The 27,641-nt window shown below is 37.2% G+C and overlaps 1 protein-coding gene across 2 annotated transcripts; it reads left to right on the plus strand.

The window, feature by feature from the left end:
* LOC306846820 (cytosolic 5'-nucleotidase 3-like) lies at window positions 1–27,470 on the plus strand. Of its 2 annotated transcripts, none has more exons than XM_079380447.1 (9): window positions 1–144; window positions 568–678; window positions 6,590–6,659; window positions 10,130–10,176; window positions 12,195–12,280; window positions 20,966–21,055; window positions 21,142–21,304; window positions 25,901–26,101; window positions 26,179–27,470. In XM_079380447.1, exons 1-9 carry the CDS (start codon window positions 142–144, stop codon window positions 26,284–26,286), a joined length of 879 nt encoding a protein of 292 aa, XP_079236573.1. In that variant the 5' UTR covers window positions 1–141; the 3' UTR covers window positions 26,287–27,470. The 2 variants fall into 2 exon arrangements, with proteins under 2 accessions (XP_079236573.1, XP_079236574.1); XM_079380448.1 differs by having other exon boundaries at window positions 27–144; window positions 6,622–6,659.
* The last annotated feature ends 171 nt before the right edge of the window (window positions 27,471–27,641 follow it).

The raw sequence follows: 27,641 nt of genomic DNA on the forward strand, positions 1-27,641 counted from the left end.
GGCAGTAAAGCAGCATGAGCTGGATTGCTCTCACTGTAAACGAGAAGAAGAAGAATACCTACTGTTGTTTTGGTCATTTTAAGAGATTGAGTTTTATATGCTCTTTTTAAATTTATAATTAATATCGCTTTGGGTTTTAACATGGTAAGTTATTATAGCATTACAGACACAATTAGAGTTTGCACTGTTTTTATCAATCATATTTGACACTGTTCGTTATAAGTCACGATTTACAGGAGAAACTGGTATAATTCATAACCTGCTCAGTCATTAATTGCATTCCTAACTGACTGCTTTGTATGTCCTCCTGCATTATATCACACGTTTTGAACACTAAAGCTGCTTTGACACAATCTGTATTGTATAAAGGTGACTTGACGACTTCTCCCACTGAGATATTATAAGACTGAAAACAAAATTATATTTACCTAATATACATTGTAGAAAACGAAACCTGCAAATTTATTTTGTCCTTTAACAACAATAAAACAGCGTGACTCTGTTCTGTATACTTGTAAAACACATTAAACTTGTAGTAAAACATGGCTTGATGTGTTGCTTGTTTAGTCTCTCTCTCAGATTCCTGTGTTATCACAAACTTCAGTGAGCATGAGGGACCCCAAGAGGGTGGAGCAGATATTAACATCCATGAGAAATGCTGGACCTAACACATTACAGGTAATTATTTCTCCTTGAAGTGTCAAGCCTGTTTTAGTGCTGGTCATTCACACCTCAGATTTGAAAAAAGCCTCAAGAAATGGGTATGCAAAGTTTCAGAAAATTGGGAGCGTTGAGGGACAACAACCAGCAAAACACAAACCTACAACACTCATTATACAGTAATGTATATTAAAATGTGCTTTTTTTTCTTTTAATTTAAAGGAAGTTCACTTTTTTTCCATTTTCCTTCCTTTTGCATAACTACATAAAAGCATACATTAACGCACTGTTTACACAACAGTGATCACAAATGAGATATAATTTAAAGGCAGGTCAGTTAGGTATTTCACTTTATAAAATTTTTCTACGTCAATTTCCATGCTTTGTTGAATAAAAGTGTACTGGAAGTGAAAATTATGAACTCTATATTGCTTACAGGCAAACAGTGCCTCAGGAAAAGTGAAAAAGAAAATAAATGATGGACCATATATGAACCCATGTCCTCTGGACTGCTCACTGCATGAACTGAATAACCACTAGATGGCAGTATAACAAATGAAACTAAAATTCACTGTACAAGTTGTTTGAACATAAATGTGTGTTGGAAGTGTCCACCCAGTGTTTTTTTTCTTTAAATCCCCTTTCTGAAATCAGGCTGTTCTGAGGTTCCTGTCAGAATGACGTAGTCCTGTACGAACCCCCCCCCACACACACAACGATAGTTGATTGACAAGACCGTCTTACCTTAGACCCGCCCTGAGTGAGCTGAGAGCTGTCCGACTCCGGTGCAGTGGAAGACAAGTGATTGAAGTGTTTAGTTGTTGGATGTAATAATGAATATAGCAGTCATCATTAACTCCCGACATCTGAGCCGCTGAAGGCAGAGGATTAACGTTACTTTCGTTTTGAAGTGAATTCGCCGATGTCCGATCTACATAAATACGTCTATGTTCGCGCGAATTATTCGTGATCCAGCTTTATCTACAGTATAAAGAAGAAGTGAGTATAAGGGTTTTTTATGAATCTTTGCAAATCGCCTTTCCTAATAATGTGCTAGTTGCCCAGTTTCGCGGCTGAAGTTTAGTATGCTCCATAGAGATATATACCTAGATGCCTCATTATCGACTGTTTCTATGGGCCGCGATACATAATCCATCCACCATTTTTGGAGCGGTCTGCGAATCTTTGAGCACATTGACTGTGCGAACAGCAAGTTATATACTTGTATATCTTTGAATATTCATTGATTATTATGGTAAATGCGAGATGGCTGACACGTCAACATATCTGGAGCGGTCGATTAGGGAACCTACACATATCTATGGTCTGCTCGTCACTCCACGGAAGAGAGGGGCGGAGTCAGCAGAGCTCATTAGCATTTAAAGCAACATGGACTTAAAAACGGCTTGCTGAAAACAGAGCTGATTTTGACAGGGTAAAGAAGGTATTTTTTACACTACCATAGACTTTTCGTTAAGACCCTAAAGAATCATATCAACTTGTGTAATATGGGCATCCGATGACCCCTTTAATTTTCAAATATTCATCAAAATACGGAATCTGTAATAAAATAGAACAGAAACAAATAATGATAGATATTATTGAAATTATGCTAATGCATTTTTTGCACATATAAATGCAAAATACAGTAAAGTGCGTAGGATAAAAAATTCAGTTGATATAGATAATTATCACAATAAATGTCAGATCTTTATTTCTTTCAAGTTAAAGGCAGAGTTTTTGAAAGTTGTGGAATCCAGACAGTTAATTGTTGTTTTAAACTACTTTAAACTTACTCTTTTTTTTTTGCCAGAACATGATAAATGCTTACCAAACAGGGGCCTGTTTCAACAAGTTTACCAAATAAACCAGGTTAATTTCAGTTAGTCTGAGTTATTGTCAGCTGATTTGGTTCAGAATAAGTCAGACTAACTGAAATAAGCCTGGCTTATTTGGTAAACTTGTTTTATGAAACAGGCCCCAGGTTGAACATTTGAGGTACAGATCCTAAACATTTATAATAATAATAACATATTTTTCTACATCAAAATATTCATGTGAAAACATAAGTAAAATCCTTTCTCAGTCTTTTTTCCTTAACAAATTAATAATAGAGAAATGAATTTATTAGTTTCTGCATGCTTCAATGAGTGATATTGTTTCAAATCATAAAAGAGGTTTGTGTTGCCTGACTTTGATGGCACGATGCAGATGTACATTTATGTTCATTAACAAAAACAGTTACATCTGTAAAAATTGTAACAACCTCATATTTATAGGGTAAAATTTTAATATTGACTGAGTTATGACTGTACTTTGATTAAAATTTATCCTATAGTATCACAATTAGATCGATAACTAAAGAGAAAATCACATATAGCACCTCAATACCATGGTAAAGTTTAACTATATGGTTTCTTTGGTATTTGTATGAAAAACAGCAGCCTAAATATAAATGAATAAATGTTAGAACTTAATAACAACCATTACTCCTTTAATACATGTCTACATTAATAATATAACAAATCCATATGTGTATGCCACATTTAAGCCACAAAAATTATGAAAAATTAAAAATACATGAAAAATTAAAACGTATTAAAAATACATGAAAAATTATGTATTTAGTATTACTACAGTAAATGGTAAATCCACATAAGCCTTCTAACGGGATTGTTCATGAAACAGTGTTTCTCGTGTTTGTTAGTGCTTTTGAGAAGGTCAGTGCTGTTTCATCTGGCTTCAAACGAAATCACTGAGACGTTTGTGTTCTTTCTCTGAATTCAAGCTTTTCTGGCTGGTCTCTATGTCCCTTATTCCCATTTAAAAACTACAGTGCCTATAGAAAATCATCATACCCCTTGGAAAGACTTTCCAGCTTTACAAATTTCTCAATGAAAGAAATGACATTAATGAAAGAAAACAACAGTTCTGGGGGGAAAAAAACCTGCAAAACTAGAATAACAGGATCAGAAAAGCCATCAGTCCCCTGATTTAATATGTCTGTACTAGCTTTGCACACCTAGATTGGAGAATATTTGCCCATTCTTCCTTGCAGAATTGCTGGACTAGGCTGCAACAAACGTTTGTTTTGATAATCAATTAATCTAACAATTATTACATAGATCAATCAACTAATTGTCGATTATTTCACAAATTAATCAGTAGGCTTTTTTATATTATTCAGCTTTTACAATTAGTTAAAATATTGAGTTACACATATTCTAACTAATAAAAGGGGAAAGGGAAGTGGTGTGTGGCCAAGTGTGGTGACCCATACTCAGAATTTGTGCTCTGCATTTAACCCATCCAAGTGTACACTCAGTAGTGAGCATACACCCGGAGCAGTGGGCGGCTAATGCTGCGGCGCCCGGGGAGCAGTTGGGGGTTCGGTGCCTTGCTCAAGGGTCTCACCTCAGTCGTGGTATTGAGGGTGGAGAGAGTGTTGGTTATTCACTCCCCCACCTACAATCCCTGCTGGACCTGAGACTCGAACCCACGAAAGTCCTCTATCCATTAGGCCACGACTGCCCCAAAAAATAAATCTATTGTACAATTACAGTTATTATACAATTAGTTTTTACAACATAAATATATTTGGCACACAAAATGACACATTCTCATTCACCATTTAATTAACTGTATGAAAAAGCAATTCATCATTCTGCCTTACAACTTCTTTTCTAAGTCATATGGAACAAAATAATAGTAAGTGATAAGACATTTTATTCAAAACTTTAGCTCTCTTAAAACAACTTATAGTGTTATAATAAACTGTCCTGAGCTAGAATAAGCTTTAATCTATGCAAATCAAAATATCACTCTAATGTAATGTTTTTGTTTTTATTTATTTATCTTTGCATTTACTAATAAAAAAAGATTTCTTAGTAAATGAATAAATTGTAACTGAAATTAATTAATAACTGAAAATTAATTCTAACTGAAAGCATCACTGACACTGTTTTTTCATGTTAAATGTTTCATGTTCTATAAAGCGCTATATAAAGAAACTGGAGTGTCGACTGCAGAGCTCATGTAAACATACCCATATCACTATGATTGGATGCTTTCTTAATTGCTGTTTTCTCACCGCTGTCATTTTTGTTGTGTCTGGTTCTGCTGCGTTTACACTCAGGCCATAATATCCATCCTAAATAGTATGTGAGAGCAGAATAAGTGTGTCCCGAAGCATAGTATGTTGAAAAGAGTATGCCAAAAGTCCCTGAATGGTCTACTATTTCAGGTAGATTTTCGAAGTGTGGATCCGTTCACACTCTAAAGGCTAATACTGCCCACAATCCATTGTGTTTCAGCGACAGATTCAGTTCAGAACTACATACACAAATAAAAAGCGTTAAAAAAAACTACAAACATGGTGGATGTGCACAACCGACAGTCACTGTAAGTAGAGAGGTTTAGATAAAGGGGTTTGAGTTACTAATAATCAACATTTAAAAAAATATTTATTTAATGTTATCTGTGTCATATTTCAGCTGCAAAAACAATGTGAACTTTTTATAAACATCCGTTTGGCCATTAACTTTTTAACGCATTGTTATCCAAAAAAGATGAGCTCACCGCATAAAGATCCATGGCTGGCAGATGCTGCTTCTTCCTCAATACGGTAGGAAGTTAGATTAAATCAAATGTGGAGGATGTTAGCTGTGACAAGATGATTGACAGGCCAGTTTACAGTGACAGTGCGTGTAACAATGCGACAGAGAGCATCCGTTTAGGACGCAGTTGTATGACATAATAATATGTCCCAAAGCTTGCCTACTCTTCTACTACACACTCAAAAGTGTGTATGTTTTCTTCACCAGAAGAGTAAATATTTAAGGGCGTAGTTAGGGCTGCAACTAATGATTATTTTGATAATCGATTAGTTGGCCGATTAGTTTTTCGATTAATCAGATTTTTTTAAAAAAGAAGCTACATTTTCTTTTTTTATTTTATTGACAAAAAAACACTTCCACATTCTGCCCAATGTCCTTCATACAAACGTGCCATCTGAATGCTATGAAAACATACAGTGATGAAAACATACAAAAATGACAGCGGTGAGAAAACAGCAATTAAGAAAGCATCCAATCATAGTGATATGGATATGTTTACATGAGTTTGGAGAAAATAGGGTATGTGTCAGACCTGCGTCATGTGCATCAGGTTTTAAAGAGACTTTTAAGTAAAACCTGCTGAAGTCTGTCATTGATGTTAAGAACAAAAGAAAAAGAGAAATCGCTGATTAACTTTTGTAGCTTGAATAAAGATTAATCTGTTTAGTTAAAAATAATGGTTTTCAATTATACTGTAAATGTTGAATGGCTATAATTAATAGGGAAAATGCAATTAATAGAGTCACCAGTAGCAGTATTGGTATAAATTAATAATAGGTTACTTAGTAAATAGATGCCATTAAGTGAAGTGAAGTGACATACTGCCAAGTATGGTGACCCATACTCGGAATTCATGCTCTGCATTTAACCCATCCAACGTGCACACACAGCAGTGAACACACACACAGCAGTGAACACACACACAGCAGTGAACACACACACAGCAGTGAACACACACACACAGCAGTGAACACACACACAGCAGTGAACACACACACAGCAGTGAACACACACCCACCGTGAACACACACCCGGAGCAGTGGGCAGCCATTTATGCTGCAGCACCCGGGGAGCAGTTGGGGGTTCGGTGTCTTGCTCAAGGGCACCTCAGTCGTGGTATTGAGGGTGGAGAGAGCGCTGGACATTCACTCATTAGGCCATGACTGCCCCAGACTGTTAGATAGAGTTTGAACTGATTTCTCATGATATGTAGATATTAGGTGTGTTTTTTGTGTTTTCCTTTGAATACAAGGCTTGGATGTTCTCATGTAATGACTTGGGTATTTGATGGATTTTTGTTGTTTATGTTGTAGGTAATCTCAGATTTTGATATGACTCTCACCAGGTTCGCCTACAATGGCAAACGCTGCCCTACATCCCATAGTAAGTACAACAATCATTAATATTGCCTTTAGTTTTGCTGAGCTAGTTGTCTACCAATCAAATAGCCAATTAGTGAGGTTAAGTAGTTTTATTTTTTGTGTTGACAGCATGCTGGGTTTTTAGCTGTTAGACTGTTTGCACAGTAAAACTATCTTTGTAATGCTGCCTGCATCTTTAAATTCATTCATTTTAAAATCTTTATATCCATAGACATTGAGACAGATGTCTTTGGTCAGAAGTTTTTGTTTAGTTGATTTTGAAAATGTGTACTTTTGCAGGTCTCTATGATTAAAATTAAAGGGGTCATATGATGCTATTTTAAGGATCATTATTTTGTGTATTTGGTGTAACAGAATATGTTGACATGCTATAATGTTCAACAAACCCATTATTTTTCAAATACTGTACATTATTGTAGTTCCTCTATGCCCCGCCTCTTTCAAATGCATAGTTTTCTACAAAGCCCCTCCTTCCGACAAGCACAGTCTGCTCTGATTGGTCAACTGACACAGTGCATTGTGATTGGCTGAACACCACAAGCACGCGTCGGAAATGTAACGCACCTTACCATAATCGCGAGCTTCAGCTTTCAAGTTAGTTTTATCAGTTCAAGCCTGAGAGGGGAGCAGAGTCACGTGACAGACAACTGGGCCTCATTTACGAAACGAACGTACGACCGAAAATTAGCGCTGGCTACGATCAAATCTCACGTCAGGTCTGAGCTCGTGTACGCAAGATTTTGAGTTAGCCTGAACTTGCATGCAGCATAGAGAATTTCTGAGAATAGTATAATGACAGCATTTTGTTCATTTAGATTATTTTCTAAACCGACAAACAAAGCTTTTTTTTTCTTTCAGGGCTTTAGCTTTATATGCTCAAATAGCAGCATAAACAACAGACCATGAAGAATCCCACATCGTTGTATCACGCACCTGCAGCACTTCTGTGAATGGAGAAAAACAGAAATTATAAAAGGAATAAAATAAATATGGCTACACAAAATATATTTCTCTTAATTAACAAATTTTAAAAAAATTGTGTTTTTGTGACAAACGCATTTTATTTGTTTTCTTTATATCTTTATTTTTAAAAAATTAACTGATCGGTGATCACGCAGGTGCCTCAAACACACAACATTTCAGCGTTACTAACTTGAAATTTCAGCCATTAATCAAACTAAAATGCAGTCAACCAAACATAAAAGTTACACTGCTCAATTTACAAGGTCCAGTGTAAAATCAGCGCGCAGCGCCGAAACAAACATTTATTGTGCATGTGAAGGATGATATTTTACGTGGATACTGGAACACAAGTGAAGTACAAAGCCTTGTGTACATAGATAATAGTTTAGCAACCAAATGTTACATGGCAAAAATGGAAACATTTGGATGTCGAATGAGATAGGCTTGTGAGCCCAATGCCATTTAGTTTAGCTTTAATAAATTCATTTTAGCTTGACGTTGTATTCTGTTTATAATGAATGCCACTATAGCCTAATTTCTGTTACTTCATAATTTAATAAAAAAAACGTATAGCTTCTCATTTTTTTCATTCTTGTTCTGTAATACCATTAAATTTAAAGGGTTTGTTGTGGATTAAGGAGAGCTAAATAATCTATATAGTGTTTATAATGTTTATAAATGTTTCGTTATATTTACTGGTATTTAATATACATATAAATTAATGCCATTGTTTGCAATTATAAGGTTAACGGGTGTTTTTGGAGTAAGATCAATTTCTCTTTCATTAGATTACTTCCTCTTAAAGTTGTATTTCTCCGTGTCATAAACTCATAAAAGAGTTGTATTTCTCCGTGTCATAAACTCTAGGGGCGAGGCTTCTAAACCAGGGTGTTTTTAGGGGCGTGATATTCAAATGACGATTGTTTTTTTGCCGTCACATTTATCAATGTACGATCTTTCGTACGATGGGATTGAAGGCATACGAATGTTTCATAAAGCACATGTGAGCTCTGTCGTAAGTTGATTTGTGCGCTCGGATCTGCGCTCGTTTCTACATTTGATTGATAAATGAGGCCCAGTGTGATGATGCTCGTATGTATTTGCAGTACACAAGCCGCGGTTAAGATGATTTCTGACGGGCTGTACACTCCGCTGTGATGTGACCCTGTTCCCCTCACACACACACACACACACACACACACGACGCGTTACGCGCAAAACGGTTAATGCGTTTCATACGCATTTGAACAGTCAATAGCAAATACTTGAACTAATAACAAAACATACTTACAGTCGCTGATTCAGAAGCGCCAGATTGTCATACCAAAGTCGGAATTGACCCTTTTTTTGTTTTTTTTAAGAAGTAGCCTTCGTGCACAGCCAGCCTTGTACTCTCCTGGGTTCACAAAATGGTCGTCCATAAAATGCGTTGCACAAATTCGAACATTTGGGTTGTGCTGTTGTGCTGTAAACAAATCTATCCAATGATTCCTAACTGCATCTACTTTCAGAAGGCCAAATAAAGTCAAGTCAGCTTTATTTATATAGCGCTTTTAACAATACAGATTGTGTCAAAGCACTTAACACTATCAAGCTGGAGGATAGTGTCAGTAATGTATAAAAATAAGATTAAACACTCAATTTTCAGTTAAGGCATTTCATTATTGAGTTCAGAGATGTCATTGTCTAGCTCAGTTTAGTTTAAATAGTATCTGTGAAATTAAATTGACGATTATCATTAGAAATGAAGTGTCCCCAACTAAGCAAGCCAGAGGCGACAGCGGCAAGGAACCAAAACTCCCTCTGTGACAGAATGGAGAAAAAAACCTTGGGAGAAACCAGACTCAGTTCTAAAGTGCTTTTGTTTTCAAAGAGAAAGGAAAACTTGAAATCGCATCGTATGATCCCTTTAAGCACAGAATGCTATATAAAGGTTGTAAGAGTTTAACGAGTTTACTTGAATAACATAAATATGTAAATCTAACCTAAAGTTAATGCTGTTGAACACTGAAAGCTGTAAATAACCTACAGAAAATTAATCAGCGTTAAGAGTCATCTTATGTGGATTTCTCTTGTGTTGTTAAAATGAGGGGGAAAGGGAAAGGTAAGTGGTGTGTGGCCAAGTGTGGTGACCCATACTCTGAATTTGTGCTCTACATGTAACCCATCCAAGTGTACACTCAGTAGTGAACATACACCCGGAGCAGTGGGCAGCTATTGCTGCGACACCCGGGGAGCAGTTGGGGGTTCGGTGCCTTGCTCAAGGGTCTCATCTCAGTCGTGGTGTTGAGGGTGGAGAGAGTGTTGGTTATTCACTCCTCCACCTACAATCCCTGCTGGACCTGAGACTCGAACCCACAACCTTCAGGTTACAAGCCCAACTCTATCCATTAGGCCACGACTGCCCCAATAAATTGTATTGTGGCATTTGTGAGAGTTTGTGGTATTGTGGCATTTGTGGTATTGTGAGAGTACACAATAAACAAGTAATAAATTGTATGCTTTCAGATATTCTGGACGATAGCAAACTGATCAGTGAAGACTGCAAAGCCAAGGTGAGAAAGCAAATGTTTTCCCTAATGAATATTTTACGCTTACATTTAGTTTTGACTCAGAACTGTCTGTGCAACTATAGGGTAAACGTACCCATTAAGCACACTTCCATTTTTGAGATCAGATTATAAAAAGAAAAAAATATTTATTATCCTACTTGATGTCTTAACCAATTGATGTGTTTAGTTACTATATACCTCCTGCAATTTCAAGTCAATCAGATCATCACACACTGAGATATGAGTCTCCATGTGTTCACACTGTCTGGCGGCCATTTAAATGTGTGTTTTTTAGATGTTTAAGCCTTTATTTGGGTAAGTTTCACTACTTATTGTAAATTTAAAAGATTAATGTTCAAACTTTTGCATATTATAACCTGGAACTTGGATGTGGGAAATAATTACATTAGATCCAAAAGATAGTTTTAGCAGCACAGCACAGATGCTACAGAACACAGTTAGCTGACTAGCTGTATTAGATTGTGTGCTATGCTAACATATTACTGCACAGGCATTACTGGCTTGTACTTTTACATCCATAATATTATAAATTGAGTTTATTGCTGGTCTGTGGTTTTACAGTGCTGTAATTTTGAAAGATTTCATATTATTTTAAGGTGAGCTTAAAGGGTGCACTACTGTGAAAATCAGACAGCTTCAGTGTGTCATCAATAAGAAAAAGTATCATTTCATAGATATTGTTAATAATAGTTGTTCATATTAAAATATGTATGAACTTAATACATGACCTAGACTATTTAGCATTTAAAACTATTTAAAATCCTGTAATTTTAATAAGTATTATATGAAATTTATTCAAAATTGTTGCTGCTTCAATTAAGCTCAGTGTGCTCTCTTTAAGCTCGTCCACACTGAACGTCTATGTAAATACTTCATAAACAGACTTTACATATTAACTGATGGTTGTCACTTTAAGTGAAGTTAATCGATTTGCTATGGATTATGTCAACTCAAATCTCCAGACTGGCTCTGATCTTTGGGAACTATCCATCTTTTCCAGACTGTAAATCTGTGGAAAATCTGCAAAAATCATGTCGTGTATTCCAGCCTTAAGAGACTATAGATAAGTTGACATCCATTTAAAAAGACGTTTCATAATGAGGCTAGTTTCTGTGTTCATCCCCATGAATTAAATGTTTTATTGGTTTTTTATTAGATTTTTGAATATGTGTTATTTAGCTGAACGTGGACTAGTCTAGGTGTTGCAATGTGCTTAAATGACACTTCACTATGAATATATAACTGATCCACCTGAATGCCTTGTTGCTTGATTATAGTGTTCTGATTTTTTTTTGTGATCGACTTTGTACCTTCAATAAAATATATTCTTACAATTATTCTTTAAAATTCTTCCTTAAAATAAGATAGAATTTTCAATAAAATATGATGTGAGCTTAATGGGAACAGGGGTGTGCTTAAAGGGTACAAAAATGTACCCATTAAGCACAGCCGGACTTTTTGAATTTAATCATGTATATCTTAATTGAAATGCGTTTGTCATTTAAAATAAAAATTTTAAAAAATTGTGTGAGAGATTAATATTTTATTTTAACATAACTTTTTCTACTGAAACCAATATCTCGTGCACTAAAAATATCTCAATATAGTTTGGTGAGCTTAATAGGTACGTTTACCCTATATGTTACACTGTTATGTGTTTGATGTAAAATTCACAGATTTTCAACCACTTCGAGTAAATGTGTGTTATTCTTTCTATTACCTGTATCAAAATATCCCTGTTTATTTGTCAGTTCCAGGGCTTTTGTGAAAACTATAGATCATACTTCTGTTACCGTTTCTGTTTTATTTCTGTTCATTTCTTTTCTGAAGCAGAAGTTTCATGCAATCCCTAATTGTCTTAAATGCTATTTTATCACAAACACTGTTTATTCTGTGCGTCGGTTTTACAGACATATCTTACCTTAACTTGTAAGCACTGTATAGATTTCTTTATGATGACCAGGACAGTCTTGACATTTTTGAGGATTGTTTTTCTGCAGCTGAAGGATCTTCTGGACACTTACTACCCTATAGAGATCGATTCCACGCGCTCAGTAGAAGAGAAGTTACCACTTATGGTTGAATGGTGAGATACATCTACTCATTGCACAACTTATCTCTCAACAACAAACAGAAGGTGACCCTATGATGCATCTGAAACCTATGAGGGTCCAAGTCTGACCATTATTTGTTATACGGGTTGAAAGTGTATGTAGAAATGCACCAAAATATCGGCCAATAATCGGTATCAGCTGAAAAAAGCAGTTATTTGCACTAGGGCTGGGCGATATGGCTGAAAACTGTATCACGATATCAGTGTTTCATATTGGTCGATATCGATAATTATTGATATTTTTTTAAGGTGGTACATCAAGTTCGTGGTATTACCAGTCTTGGCGGGGACGACGGTCTTGCATAATTTGCAGACGACATTTGGTCTGACTACGGTCAGACTTTTAATATCCAAAAAACTGCCATACTGGCGAGCTGACTTTCTCTTTTATTTACAATTTCCTCGCTCGCTGCGGCACTCATTTTCTGCTTATGAAGAGGAATCCAGCAGACCAGCCAGGTCTGGCTGCAGACGTGCACTCTCCGCCGCGCGTGCGCACTAGACACGAGACAACGATATGGCGCAACCAAACATGATACTGTTACATGATTGGTTGTTAGCGTGTCACTCCCTACGTTGCTAGGTTACCAGAGAGCGAGTGCCTTTGTTAATGCAACCAAACTTGCTTCGCAACCTTTGTTTTCTTCCGACGAAGAATAAAAAATATCGAACGTTTTATCGAACACATTTTTTATTGATATCGTTCACGTGTCTATCGCGATACATATCGTTATCGTTTTATCGCCCAGCCCTAATTTGCACCATCAACCGATTGTTTAAAACAGCCGATGATCAGAGCTGAAATCAACATGAATGAACATCAGAAGGGGTTAGAGGTATGATGATATGATATGATGATTTTAGATGGATGATAAAAATGTCTCCACGATCTGCTTTTGAAGAAATATCGTAGTATCGTGCTACAGCACACATTGTCAAATACAGTTAAAATACAGTAAATAGTTAAAAGAGAAACAGATGCGTGCCTGTATATTAGATGCGTGCAGCTCTTAAAGGGACAGGACACTAAACATGCTGTCGACTGTCATTAAAGGGATAGTTCACCCTAAAATTTAATTTCTGTCATTATTTACTCACTCACATGTTGTCCCAAACCTCTATTAATTTCTTGTGCTGAACCCAAAAGAAGATATTTTGAAGAATGAGGGTAACCAAACAGTTGCTGGTCTACATTGACTTTGATAGAAAGAACAATCCTATGGAAGTCACTGAGGACCAGCAACTGATTGGTTTTCCACCTTCTTCAAAATAGCATTTATGTTCAGCAGAAGAAAGAAACTCATTCAGGTTTAAAACTACTTTTGAGTAAATGATGGTATAAAAATAAAACATTATGACAGAATTGACAGACAGATGACAGAATATTTATTTTTGGGGGAACTATTCATTTAACGTTAACAAAACAACAAAACGCAAAGAGAAAAATCACTCACTATTCTTGACTGAAAAACTTTAATACAGTTGCTTTAGGAATCAGTCTATCTAGTGTTTTATTTTTATATTTGTTCATTCAATTTCATTGAATGCTCTGCTAAATACACCTATTGTACCTGAAAATAAAGCAGTTTTTTTTATTGTATATTATGTGTATTTGTAATGTGTATCTTTGTTCTTATTTTTTAATAAGAAAGATAAAATAATGACAAAGATTTTTATCTTCGCCCACTTTGGCCTAAATATCTGCCATGTCTTTTTTTATTGTTTTCTGTTACCTTGAAAGGCTTTGTCTTTCTAGTTTGGCTGTAATGCTCAGACAACTTGTAAAACCAAAATAGTAAAACTAACATGACAAAGATTCATGATAAAATCGTGAATCATGATATTTCTAAAAAAAATCGTGATATGATATTTTTTCCATATCGCCCACCCCTAGAAGGGGTGTTGAAAGATACCGACCACTTACTGAAATGTATTATGTTAGTTAGCTATAAAAACACTAGAGGGAACCAAAAACACCATGGTTTAAACCACACAATGAAATTCTTACTTTGCAAGGCTCCCTTTTACAAAATATACAATATAAACAAACTATACAAAAATATACAAATACAAGTATACGTTGGTGCAACTGTGTCGATATTTGAAGGGTTGTTCAGGAGTCTGGTGGATAAAAATGGTTTGTCTTTTTTGGCCCAAAAAAAGTAATTTTGTCCTTGATTTTATACTCCTATTGTATACCATTTCTCAGATGGCAGAAGTAGTGGTCGACCAAAATGTTTAGCATTTTTCAAATTTTACGTTCAAATTGTTTTTGACGGCGCTGATAACGGCAGCGCCTGAGCACACACCGCTCACATTCCCCCTCTTGTTAGCTGTCGTCGTTAACAGTTCTAATACGAATAGAAGTCTGTCTAATAATCAAATAGAACTGTTAAACAAAGGCATTCAAATGGATACAAAAAATATTATAACGATTGCTTTCATATTATTAGTAATAGAAAGGAAAACATTATAATACTTTATCGTTTGCCGTCAGCATTCAGCAAAAACGCATTTATACCATTTAAACAAATCTTTGAATAGCTAATGAACATTTCATTTCACAAACCTTGCAAACTTAGTCGAATCTAGTTGTGAGATCTTGTGAAGTGTGCATTTGTATCCTGCATGTGCTCTGCATGACTTTCGGTGTGAATTGAATGCTTTAAACATTAAATTCGTGATTTCAAATTATGCTGCGCTTTATGCATTTGCCCACTGTCATATTCATGTCATTATATATTCATTCATGTCATATTCATGTCAGCACCGTGTGCTGTATGTAAAATGACTTTGGCTTTATTTGAAAAAAATATGATTCCCAATGCACACAAACTTCCCAGAATACTGAGTGCATTGGTTACAGTATTTACTTTTTTGCTGGGATTTTCTCAGATGCTATTAAGTGTTGTGAAACCAGGTGAGAGCTGAAGTAGGTTCTGAGGAATTTTTCATCCTCTCCACTAGGGTTGGGCAATGTCTACAAAATTGTCATCGGACGATGTCTGCAGTGAAACATTGCGATAGTTAGGGGGTGTGCCCGAAGCGTAAATCTGTTTTCAGAACGGCAAGGAAAACAAATAACGATTGCCAACAATTACCTGTTACCAGTGCCGATGCTAGACTTCCAGGGGCCCTACGCAAAACTGTGTGTGGGGGGGTGGGGGCAGTTATGGTATGAGGGGATGAAAGAATGGATGAAACGCATTTGTCCGTGTTTCACTCCGTCTCGAATCGCGCTTATGGAAAGTGCTCGAGAAACAGTATATCTTCTGCGGCTCGGTAAGCTTTCAACTCTTTTTTTACATTTACGTTACATGATTTGTCTGATTTTTACATAGAGAGCGTGACAGCGCACCGCATTAAAAGAAATGATCATTCATGTTTTCATAACCGCTGTCCAAAATCAACAAAATGTGTTTCAGGGGCCCTACGCAGCTTGCGTATTCTGCGTATAGGGAGGATCGGCTACTACATAAACAGACAGTAAGGAGAGATGACTGAAGCATTCAGAAATTGTCACATGTGTGTTCCCCTTGTGTTCCTGTTTTGTCCTTATTTGGTAGTTCCTGTTCTTATTAGTTAATTTTTGGTTAATTCATGTCCAGCTGTGTTTTGTTATCTTGTTTAGTTTGATTATTATTTAAGTCCTGTGGTTCCCTGCCTTTGTGTTCCGGTATTGATTGTCTCACCCCTGTAATCCATGTTTCCTGGCGATATCTTCATTAAAAGGAATGTTGATTGTTCTCCTCGTTTCCTGCGTTCTCCTTGCTCCCCGCGAAACGTGACAGAAATCACATAAAATAAAATTAAGCAGTTTTACTACGATAGAACCATGGTTAATCTTTGTAAGGATTGTGATGTCCATCTGTTTTTGTTGAAGAAATTACAGAGGCTGTAGCATTTCTACTGCAAAAATGTGGCCAAGAATTAAAGGGATATTTGAATTAAATGTTTGGTCAATATTAAATCCTTATTTGATCATCTTGTAAGTGTAACAACAGCAAGTAACAGGCCTTTGGCACCCTTTGCAGGGATTTATAATAATATGTAATGTAAATAAATGTGCATAATGTACATTGTAAGGCATGGAAACCATTAAGGCAGTTGCAATGGTGATGGTGAAATTATTATAAACCATTTTTTTTATAATTGTGTGTGTGTGTGTGTGTGTGTGTGTGTGTGTGTGTGTGTATGTGACCCTGGACCACAAAAGTTGCTGGCATATATTTGTAGCAATAGCCAAAAATACATTGTATGGGTCAAAATGATCCATTTTTCTTTTATGCCAAAAATCATTAGGATATTAAGTAAAGATCATGTTCCATGAAGATATTTGGTAAATTTCCTACCGTAAATATATTAAAGCTTAATTTTTGATTAGTAATATGTATCGCTAAGAACTTAATTTAACTTAATTTAACAGCTCTAAATGTTCTCCTATAATGCCTGATGAGGTTATAGAACACCTGACAAGAGATCAGAGACCATTCCTTCATCCAGAATCACTCCAAACCCTTTAGATTCACAGCTCCATGACGGTGCTTCTTCTCTTCAGTTCACCTCACTCATTTTCTACAGGGTTCAGGTCAGAGGACTGGAATGGCCAGCAGAAGCTTGGTTTTGTGCTCAGTGACCCATTTTTGTGTTGATTTTGAGGTTTGTGTTTGGATTATTGTACGGTTGGAAGATCCAAACATGGCCCATTATAAGATTTATAACAGAGTCAGTCACTTGTTGATGTTTTATCTGTTGGTATTTGATAGAATCCATGATGCCATGTGTCTAAACAAGATGTCCAGGACCTCCAGCAGAAATATAGGCCCACAACATCAAAAATACAGCAGTATATTTCATTGTACACATGGGGTACTTTCTTTCCCCGTGTTCACCAAACCCATCTTGAGTGTTTGCTGCTAAAAAGCTCAACTTTTAGTTTCATCTGACCATAGAAGCCAGTCCCATTTGAAGTTCCAGTCCTGTCTGATAACTGAATATGCTGGAGTTTGTTTTTGGATGAGCTAGAAAAAAAATTCTTGAAACCCTTCCAAACAACATGTGGTGATGTAGGTGCTGTTTGACAAATTTTTTTTAAAGGTTTTCTGACCCCGAGACTCAACTATTTTCTGCAATTCTCCAGCTGTGATCCTTGAAGAGTCTTTAGCCACTCAAACTCTCCTTCTCACCTTGCATTAGGACAATATAGACACACGTCCTCTTCCAGGCAGTTTCGTAACATTTTATGTTGATTGGAAATTCTTAATTATTGCCCAGATGGTGGAAATGGGGATTTTCACTGCTCTAGCTCTTTTCTTAAAGCCACTTCACTAATTTTTGAAGCTGAATTATCTTTTGCTGCACATCAGAAATATATTATTTGGTTTTTCTCATTGTGATGGATGATTAAGGGAATTCCGGCTTTTTTCCCCCCTCCTATTTATATTTCTGTGAAACAGGAAGCCATGGCTGGATAATTTCATGTTCATAATCACCCTAGAGTGCTCAAAATTGTGAATATGAATAGGAATATACTTCAGAGATATTTTACTCATAAGATTTTCTAGGGGTGCCAATAATTGTGTCCAACGTGTATTTGATAAAAACATTTCTTAATGATATTTACCCCCCATTTTAAATTCTTATTATCCAATGAAAGGTTAGATATTTGTGAATTTTTAAATAAAAGATCAAAAGTATTAACAATGCAGATTCATTTTCACAGCCTTCTTTGATCATATTTACCGAGGGTGCCAATATTTTTGGCCATGACTGTATATACTATATATATATATATATATATATATATATATATATATATATATATATACAGTGGGTACGGAAAGTATTCAGACCCCCTTAAATTTTTCACTCATTGTTATATTGCAGCCATTTGCTCAAATAATTTAAGTTAATTTTTTTTCAGATTTATTAAAAAAGAAAAACTGAAATATCACATGGTCCTAAGTATTCAGACCCTTTGCTGTGACACTCATATTTTTAACTCAGGTGCTGTCCATTTCTTCTGATCATCCTTGAGATGGTTCTACACCTTCATTTGAGTCCAGCTGTGTTTGATTATACTGACTGGACTTGATTAGGAAAGCCACACACCTGTCTATATAAGACCTTACAGCTCACAGTGCATGTCAGAGCAAATGAGAATCATGAGGTTAAAGGAACTGCCTGAAGAGCTCAGAGACAGAATTGTGGCAAGGCACAGATCTGGCCAAGGTTACAAAAAACATTCTGCTGCACTTAAGGTTCCTAAGAGCACAGTGGCATCCATAATCCTTAAATGGAAGACGTTTGGGATGACCAGAACCCTTCTTAGAGCTGGCCGTCCGGCCAAACTGAGCTATCGGGGGAGAAGAGCCTTGGTGAGAGAGGTAAAGAAGAACCCAAAGATCCCTGTGGCTGATCTCCAGAGATGCAGTCGGGAGATGGGAGAAAGTTGTAGAAAGTCAACCATCACTGCAGCCCTCCACCAGTCGGGGCTTTATGGCAGAGTGGCCCGACGGAAGCCTCTCCTCAGTGCAAGACACATGTAAGACCGCATTGACTCCAAGATGGTGACAAATAAGATTCTCTGGTCTGATGAGACCAAGATAGAACTTTTTGGCCTTAATTCTAAGCGGTATGTGTGGAGAAAACCAGGCACTGCTCATCACCTGTCCAATACAGTCCCAACAGTGAAGCATGGTGGTGGCAGCATCATGCTGTGGGGGTGTTTTTCAGCTGCAGGGACAGGAAGACTGGTTGCAATCGAGGGAAAGATGAATGCGGCCAAGTACAGGGATATCCTGGACGAAAACCTTCTCCAGAGTGCTCAGGACCTCAGACTGGGCCGAAGGTTTACCTTCCAACAAGACAATTACCCTAAGCACACAGCTAAAATAACGAAGGAGTGGCTTCACAACAACTCTGTGACTGTTCTTGAATGGCCCAGCCAGAGCCCTGACGTAAACCCAATTGAGCATCTCTGGAGAGACCTAAAAATGGCTGTCCACCAACGTTTACCATCCAACCTGACAGAGCTGGAGAGGATCTGCAAGGAGAAATGGCAGAGGATCCCCAAATCCAGGTGTGACAAACTTGTTGCATCTTTCCCAAAAAGGCTGTATTAGATCAAAAGGGTGCTTCTACTAAATACTGAGCAAAGGGTCTGAATACTTAGGACCATGTGATATTTCAGTTTTTCTTTTTTAATAAATCTGCAAAAATGTCAACAATTCTGTGTTTTTCTGTCAATATGGGGTGCTGTGTGTACATTAATGAGGGAAAAAAATGAACTTAAATGATTTTAGCAAATGGCTGCAATATAACAAAGAGTGAAAAATTTAAGGGGGTCTGAATACTTCCGTACCCACTGTATATTGTGTGTGTGTGTGTGTGTATATGTTCATTTTAATATAGAACGAAAGTTTTATTTATTTATTTATTTTGGAGCAACTGGGATGGTGTGTGGATGCCAGTGTTGACATCAGTGGACCGATTTTGTCGATATGCAAATTGAAATGGGTCCAAGGTGGCTAGAGTGGTTCTTTTTATGTTGGCGATGACTATCCTTTCAAAACACTTTATAACAATTAGGGTGAGTGCAATCATTATATAATCTATAATCATTCAGGCAGGTCACAGTGTTTTTCTTTGGAAGAGGCACAATTGTGGTGGTCTTAAAGTAGGTGGGCATCAAGGTCTGACTGAGGGACAGATTGTAGATTTCCACAAGTACTTCAGCCAGTTCTGAGGAACAAACAATGAGTGCCTGGCTGGGGATGTTATCTGGGCCGGCTGCTTTCCATGGGTTTGTCCTCTTCAGAGCCTTGCACACTTCTGTCGATGACACGGTGAGTGGCATGTCTGATATGTCCTCAGAGTCCAGAATCCTGTGCTGTTGGTTGATGTTTGGGGCCTTGAAGCGAGCGTAGAACTCCTTCAGCTCATTTGGGAGTGTGGTCTTGGAAGTCATGGCTCTGTGGCTCCTCTGCCGGTACTCCGTGATGTGCTGCAGGCCTTGCCACATTCGTCGAGAATCTGCTGTGGCGTAATATCTCCCTAGCCTCGGACTGTATTGTCTCTTGGCCTTTCTGATTGATTTGCGCAGGTTGTATCTGGCCTTTTTGTATTTCTCAGTCTCACTCCAGGTGAATGGGGTGGAGCGAGTGTGTAGCATGGATCATCCAAGCTTTATCATTGGGGTAGATCTTACAGAATTTTGTGGGAATGATGTTCTGCGTGCATGTGTAACCAGCTACAGCTGCAGCATACTCGTCTATAGTGGAGCCTCCCTTAGAGAAGCAGTTTTAAACACACCCCAATTTGTATTTAAAGCAGTCCTGAAGCACTAACTAGGATTATTCATTCCAGACTTTAACAGATTTGCTTACTTTACTTTTTATTTCCTTACTTGCTTAAGAAGTTGTCTGTAGGCTGGGTGTTTGGATCGAGAGAGCGAAACAGACACATCAGCCACGTTGGACACCTCATTTAGAATTTTGTCCTGAAATATTTTCCTTTTGTTTTGTTGTACTTTTTCAGTAAAACTGTAGTTTTATCTTGTTTTATATTGTTTTTACACCAATTGCAAGTTGTCATTCATTCATTGTACTTAGCTGTCTGTCTGTGTGTGTGTGTGTGTGTGTGTGTGTGTGTTTGTAGGTGGACTAAAGCTCATGAGCTTCTTGTGCAGCAGAAGATCATTAAGGATCACTTGGCTCTTGCTGTGAGAGAGTCTGAAGCCATGCTGAGGTAGGATCATTAACAAAACTAACAAGCATTTGTGTTGTAGTGGGTGATGGTATCACTTAATGATGGTTTGATAATGTGTTTGTCAGGGATGGATACCAGCAGTTCTTTGATCATCTCCACCAGTTGTCTGTTCCTCTGCTGATCTTCTCTGCTGGAATTGGGGATGTGTTAGAGGAAGTGATCAGACAAGCTGGTGTGTTCCATCCTAATGTTAAAGTCTTCTCCAATTACATGGACTTTGATGAGTCTGTAAGTTTCTTTATAAACATCTGTCATGTGTTTTTAAAATAATTCACTGATACGGATCAAATGATTTTCCAAACATTTCTTGTTTAGGTTTAATTTCTTAAACTATTTTGGCTGTTTAATTTCTGATATTGAATAGTCATTTATATGTTGGGCACACCTAACAAATTTGTGAGACCACAAATCGTTAAATTGCCCCTATTATGGATTTTTGAAGATGACCTTTCATGTGTGACACAGCTCTAAGTGAATGAAAACATCCTGCATTAAATCTGAAAGTGCACCGTGTATAAAGTTATTGTCTCTCAAAAGAAAGAGTCGACTCTGAATCATTGAAACGAGTCGTTTTTAATACGAATCCCAAGCCGTTTCATGTTGACGTCAACATGAATCATTAGCATATTGCCGCCCACTTGTTGGTCTTTTCGTGTTGTCTTGAATGAAATTCAAATTCATGCTTTCCCACTAGATGCGCATTTGGAGCAGTAAAAATAGCGGTTTCCTCAGTAACGCTGTACACAAAGTAGCACTGTGCTCACAAATGCTGCTTTATCAGGTATTACAGGCGGGATGAAATGAAAATGAGACCAAAGGAAGGGTTAGAAAAAATGAATCGTGGAGTCGTTGAGCAAATAAGGAAAAAATAAATGCATATTATAAGGCAAAATAAGAAAGTGTTTTTTGACTTTGCATTCATGTCAACCTGTTGTTGGGGACTCCCAAAACCAAAATATGAACCTTTCATAATCCATAATAGGGGCACCTTAAAAAATATTGTTTTACAATGAACTAATGAAAGCTTAATTAATGGGTTTTACATTTTGTAAAAAAAAAAAAAAAAAAAACGTACACGAGGACGCTATAACTTGCACAGAGCATATTAAAAAAATTTAAAAAATAATCTAGCTTCCTCTAACTGTTGTACAGGTCCTTTTAAAAAAATGAGCATAGTGTGATAAAGTTCATTATTTTCTGTAATGTACTGATAAACATTAGACTTTCATATATTTTAGATTCATTACAACACAACTGAAGTAGTTCAAGCCTTTTATTGTTTTAATATTGATGATTTTGGCATACAGCTCATGAAAACCCAAAATTCCTATCTCAAAAAATTAGCATATCATGAAAAGGTTCTCTAAACGAGCTATTAACCTAATCATCTGAATCAACTAATTAACTCTAAACACCTGCAAAAGATTCCTGAGGCTTTTAAAAACTCCCAGCCTGGTTCATTACTCAAAACCGCAATCATGGGTAAGACTGCCGACCTGACTGCTGTCCAGAAGGCCATCATTGACACCCTCAAGCAAGAGGGTAAGACACAGAAAGACATTTCTGAACGAATAGGCTGTTCCCAGAGTGCTGTATCAAGGCACCTCAGTGGGAAGTCTGTGGGAAGGAAAAAGTGTGGCAGAAAACGCAGCACAACGAGAAGAGGTGACCGGACCCTGAGGAAGATTGTGGAGAAGGACCGATTCCAGACCTTGGGGGACCTGCGGAAGCAGTGGACTGAGTCTGGAGTAGAAACATCCAGAGCCACCGTGTACAGGCGTGTGCAGGAAATGGGCTACAGGTGCCGCATTCCCCAGGTCAAGCCACTTTTGAACCAGAAACAGCGGCAGAAGCGCCTGATCTGGGCTACAGAGAAGCAGCACTGGACTGTTGCTCAGTGGTCCAAAGTACTTTTTTCGGATGAAAGCAAATTTTGCATCTCATTCAGAAATCAAGGTGCCAGAGTCTGGAGGAAGACTGGGGAGAGGGAAATGCCAAAATGCCTGAAGTCCAGTGTCAAGTACCCACAGTCAGTGATGCTGGTGTTGGTCCACTGTGTTTTATCAAGGGCAGGGTCAATGCAGTTAGCTATCAGGAGATTTGAGCACTTCATGCTTCCATCTGCTGAAAAGCTTTATGGAGATGAAGATTTCATTTTTCAGCACGACCTGGCACCTGCTCACAGTGCCAAAACCACTGGTAAATGGTTTACTGACCATGGTATTACTATGCTCAATTGGCCTGCCAACTCTCCTGACCTGAACCCCATAGAGAATCTGTGGGATATTGTGAAGAGAAAGTTGAGAGACGCAAGACCCAACACTCTGGATGAGCTTAAGGCCGCTATCGAAGCATCGTGGGCCTCCATAACACCTCAGCAGTGCCACAGGCTGATTGCCTCCATGCCACGCCGCATTGAAGCAGTCATTTCTGCAAAAGGATTCCCGACCAAGTATTGAGTGCATAACTGAACATAATTATTTGAAGGTTGACTTTTTTTGTATTAAAAACACTTTTCTTTTATTGGTCGGTTGAAATATGCTAATTTTTTGAGATAGGAATTTTGGGTTTTCATGAGCTGTATGCCAAAATCATCAATATTAAAACAACAAAAGGCTTGAACTACTTCAGTTGTGTTGTAATGAATCTAAAATATATGAAAGTCTAATGTTTATCAGTACATTACAGAAAATAATGAACTTTATCACAATATGCTAATTTTTTTAGTGCTGTCAATCGATTAAAAAAATTAACTAATTAATCACAATTTTTTCCTGAAATTAATCGCGATTAATCCCACCTAACATTAAACTTTTTAAATCTACTTTTATATTGCAATAATTTCACATTTAATCTTCAAATTAATGTAGAAACAACATAAAGACGGTATATTTTTAATATTTGATTAATGGCATCTTTTTAATGAATGTCTCTATAATATTGATGTTGATATACAATATTGATGTCTCTATAAAATAATAATTTTTTCCCTAATATTTAACCATTGACTATTGCCATTCAACATTACAGTATAATTGAGAGCCATCAATTTTAATATTTATTAGACTTTAATAAAAATAACTTCTAATTTAAGTGAACTTTAAACTATTTTCTCATAAACACAGTATAACCAATGTCATATTTAGCTACCTATGCCCTTCAGCAAGTAGGAAATATACAGAAATTGAATAAAGTTATCAAACACTAAATTCTAAATTAAATACAGATGAGTCCTTAAAGCTATAAAGTTATTGATTTCCTTTTTTTTTTTTTTTTGTTCTTTGATGAACAGACATCACAGCAGCTGGGTTAATAGGTTATTTTGGCTGCTTTTTCTTTAAGAGCGAGGCGGATCTGACACGCATCGTGTTTTCTCTCTTTACACTCACTTTACATTTTCTGACCCACTTCAGGTCTTAAAGTCTCTATTAATGATCTGACGAGTGTGTTAGATGAGTGAGAAAGTGCAGGACAGTTTTGAAAACCATTTCAGAGACATGTTCTTAAATGTGACTCATATTTCACGCAAGCACAGTTTTAAGGCAGTTTTAATCACCTTCATGACTTAACTGACCACGACATTGCATGCACATCGTTTCTTTCGCGCTTTGATATGAAATGATAAAGGCTACAGCGTGCGGCAGCGCCTTTGTTCAGTACAGTACAGTTTCCGCGCTCCTTTGACTCACGCCTGACGCTGAAGTGAAGTTGAAGCACGCGTCTGAAACATCTCCTATTTGAAATGCTCGTAAAGACGTTCTGTGACTAAATTAGCAAGAAAAAAGAGACAGAGGCAGCAGTTGTGAGTGGGGTGGCCAACACTAGCCCCGCCCCTGTGTTAACGCCATTAAATATTTTTAACGCGTTAAACTGAAAAAATTTATCACCTGCGTTAACGCGCTAATTTTGACAGCACTAAATTTTTTGAAAAGGACCTGTACATGTATTCTCGAGAGAGTGGCATTCCAGCAGATGATGTAGGACGAAGCCGTAGCGTAAGCTCTGGTAAGAATATAGTAGTCTCATGAAAACCTAGTTTTGTTTACAGCAAAGGAAAAGCAGTTTCCTCTTGGCTTATATTGAAATCCTCTGATATTTTTTTTACAAATCCTCGTTTTGTCATTTGTGACTGGTGTTATTTTTATTTTTTTTGCTCTCTCTCGCCTACACCATCTGCTGGAACACCACTCTCTCGTGAACACAAGTACGACAGTTGCCAGAAGCTACAGATTACGGTTTATAAAGTTTTAAATATAGATATTTTTCATACAAAAATGCATCAATTCACCTCAGAAGGTCTTTATTCACTCCCCGGAGCCATGTGGAGGACTCTTTTATAGGATGGATGGATGCACTTTATTTTGCTTCAAAATCTTGACCACTATTCATTGCCATTATAAGAGCCAGGACATTTTTCAATATAACTCCCAATTGTATTTGTCTGAAAGAAGAAAGTCATATACACCTAGGATGGCTTGAGGCTGAATAAATCATGTGGTAATTTTCATTTTTGGGTGAACTATGCCTTTAATTGCTGCTTGCAGCTATTTAATCTTTACTGTATGTTTATCTTTTTTCAGAAAAATATTAACAAAATCAAAAATTTGAGTCATGTTGATTTGACACAGAATGACCCTATTATAGAATTTTTAATACATTAATTAAAAATCGGTCAGCCACTAGCCACAAGGTTGAATCCAGCTGCTTGTTGTGTTCCATAGGGATGAATAGGTTGGAAATGCCGTTTCATTTTGAGCAGTTCTGAAGACCTTTAAGAACACAGTTCTTTCGGTATACTTCAGCCTCTTTTTGTGCTTGTCACAGGGTGTTTTGCGGGCATTTAAAGGAGAGCTGATTCACATCTACAACAAACGGGAAGGAGCTCTGCTCAATACCGAACACTTCAAGGTACTCCAGAGCCGCTGTAATGTCCTCCTGCTCGGAGACTCTCTTGGGGATCTCAACATGGCTGATGGAGTCATGGACTTACAAAACATCCTGAAGATCGGATACCTCAATGATAAAGTAAATCCACAGTAAAAGCAGGACAGCACATGAAAAAAGGAAAGAAACACTAATGAATGTCTTTGTTTTTACCCTAGGTGGATGAGAGGAGACAGTCATACTTAAACTCCTATGATATCATTTTGGAGAAAGATGAAACCATGGATGTTCCTAATGCCATCTTACTCTACATTACAGGACAATGAACTTAGACCTAAGATCTACAAGATAAGGATGGACTCAGTGATTTTCTTTTCTATGGGTTGGAATATTATTCTGTTTTTCTACCTTGACGACTTCTACATGTTTGTATGTAAGTCAGTACATTTATGTGAAGGTGACAAAAGGTTAACTTGTTTGCCTCTACCCCTAAAAACATTTAATGACATGTCTTGTTTTAAAAATAAAAAAATAAAAGAATAGAACAAGTCAAGTCAATATTATTTGTATAGCACTTTTTGTATAGCTTGATATAAAGATGGGTGGCTTTATATCAGCTTTGCAGTATTTAGACGGGGAAATAGTTTGTCGAAATAGTGTCATTCTCCTCTGGCCAGACAAAATCAGCAGTTTAAATCTAGGCTAAAGCAGAATCAGATTGTGCAAAGGAATCACCTGGTTTCTGTGGTCTTGTCCGGATGGCTGTCTAGGAGATGAGGTCTTCACTGGGGATCAGTCTCTGGGGCTCATCTAGGTGTCCTGGCTGTAGAGGTCATCTCTAGGTGCTGATCCACCATCTGATCTGGATACAGTCTGGATCTGGGTGGCTACGGTGACCTCGGAATAAGAAAGAAACAGACTAATATTAGCGTAGATGCCATTCTTCTAACAATGTAACAAGTACATCAGGTGTTTTGGGAAGTGTTCCCGGTTCCAGTTGACCTAATTAATGCAGCCTAACAATCCTTTAACAGATCTGAATTATAGAAGTGTATTAGTGTATTATGTGTAAACCAGGTTAAAGAGATGGGTCTTTAATCTAGATTTAAACTGACAGTGTGTCTGCTTCCCGAACAGTGTTAGGTAGATTGTTCCAGAGTTTGGGAGCTAAATAGGAAAACGATCTCCTGCCAGCAGTTGATTTTGATATTCTAGGTATTATCAAATGGCCAGAGTTTTGAGATCGCAGCGGACGTGAAGGACTATAATGCGATAAGAGCTCACTCAAATACTGAGGTGTCAAACCATTCAGGGCTTTATAGGTAATTAGCAAGATCTTAAAATGTATACGATATTTAATAGGGAGCCAGTGCAGTGTTGACAGAACCAGGCTAATGTGGTCATACTTCCTGGTTCTAGTAAGAACTGTAGCTGCTGCATTTTGAACCAGCTGGAGTTTGTTTATTAAACGTGCAGAGCAACCACCCAATAAAGCATTACAATAATCTAGCCTCGAGGTCATGAATGCATGAATTAATGTTTCTGAATTTGACATTGAGAGCACAGGTCGTAATTTAGATATATTTTTAAGATGGAAAAATGCTGTTTTACAAATGCTAGAAACATGTTTTTCGAAGGAAAGATTGCTATCAAAAAGTACGCCTAGGTTCCTAACTGATGA

This window comes from Barbus barbus, assembly GCF_936440315.1.
Source record: "Barbus barbus genome assembly, chromosome: 27".
In the NCBI taxonomy this organism is placed as follows: domain Eukaryota; kingdom Metazoa; phylum Chordata; class Actinopteri; order Cypriniformes; family Cyprinidae; genus Barbus; species Barbus barbus.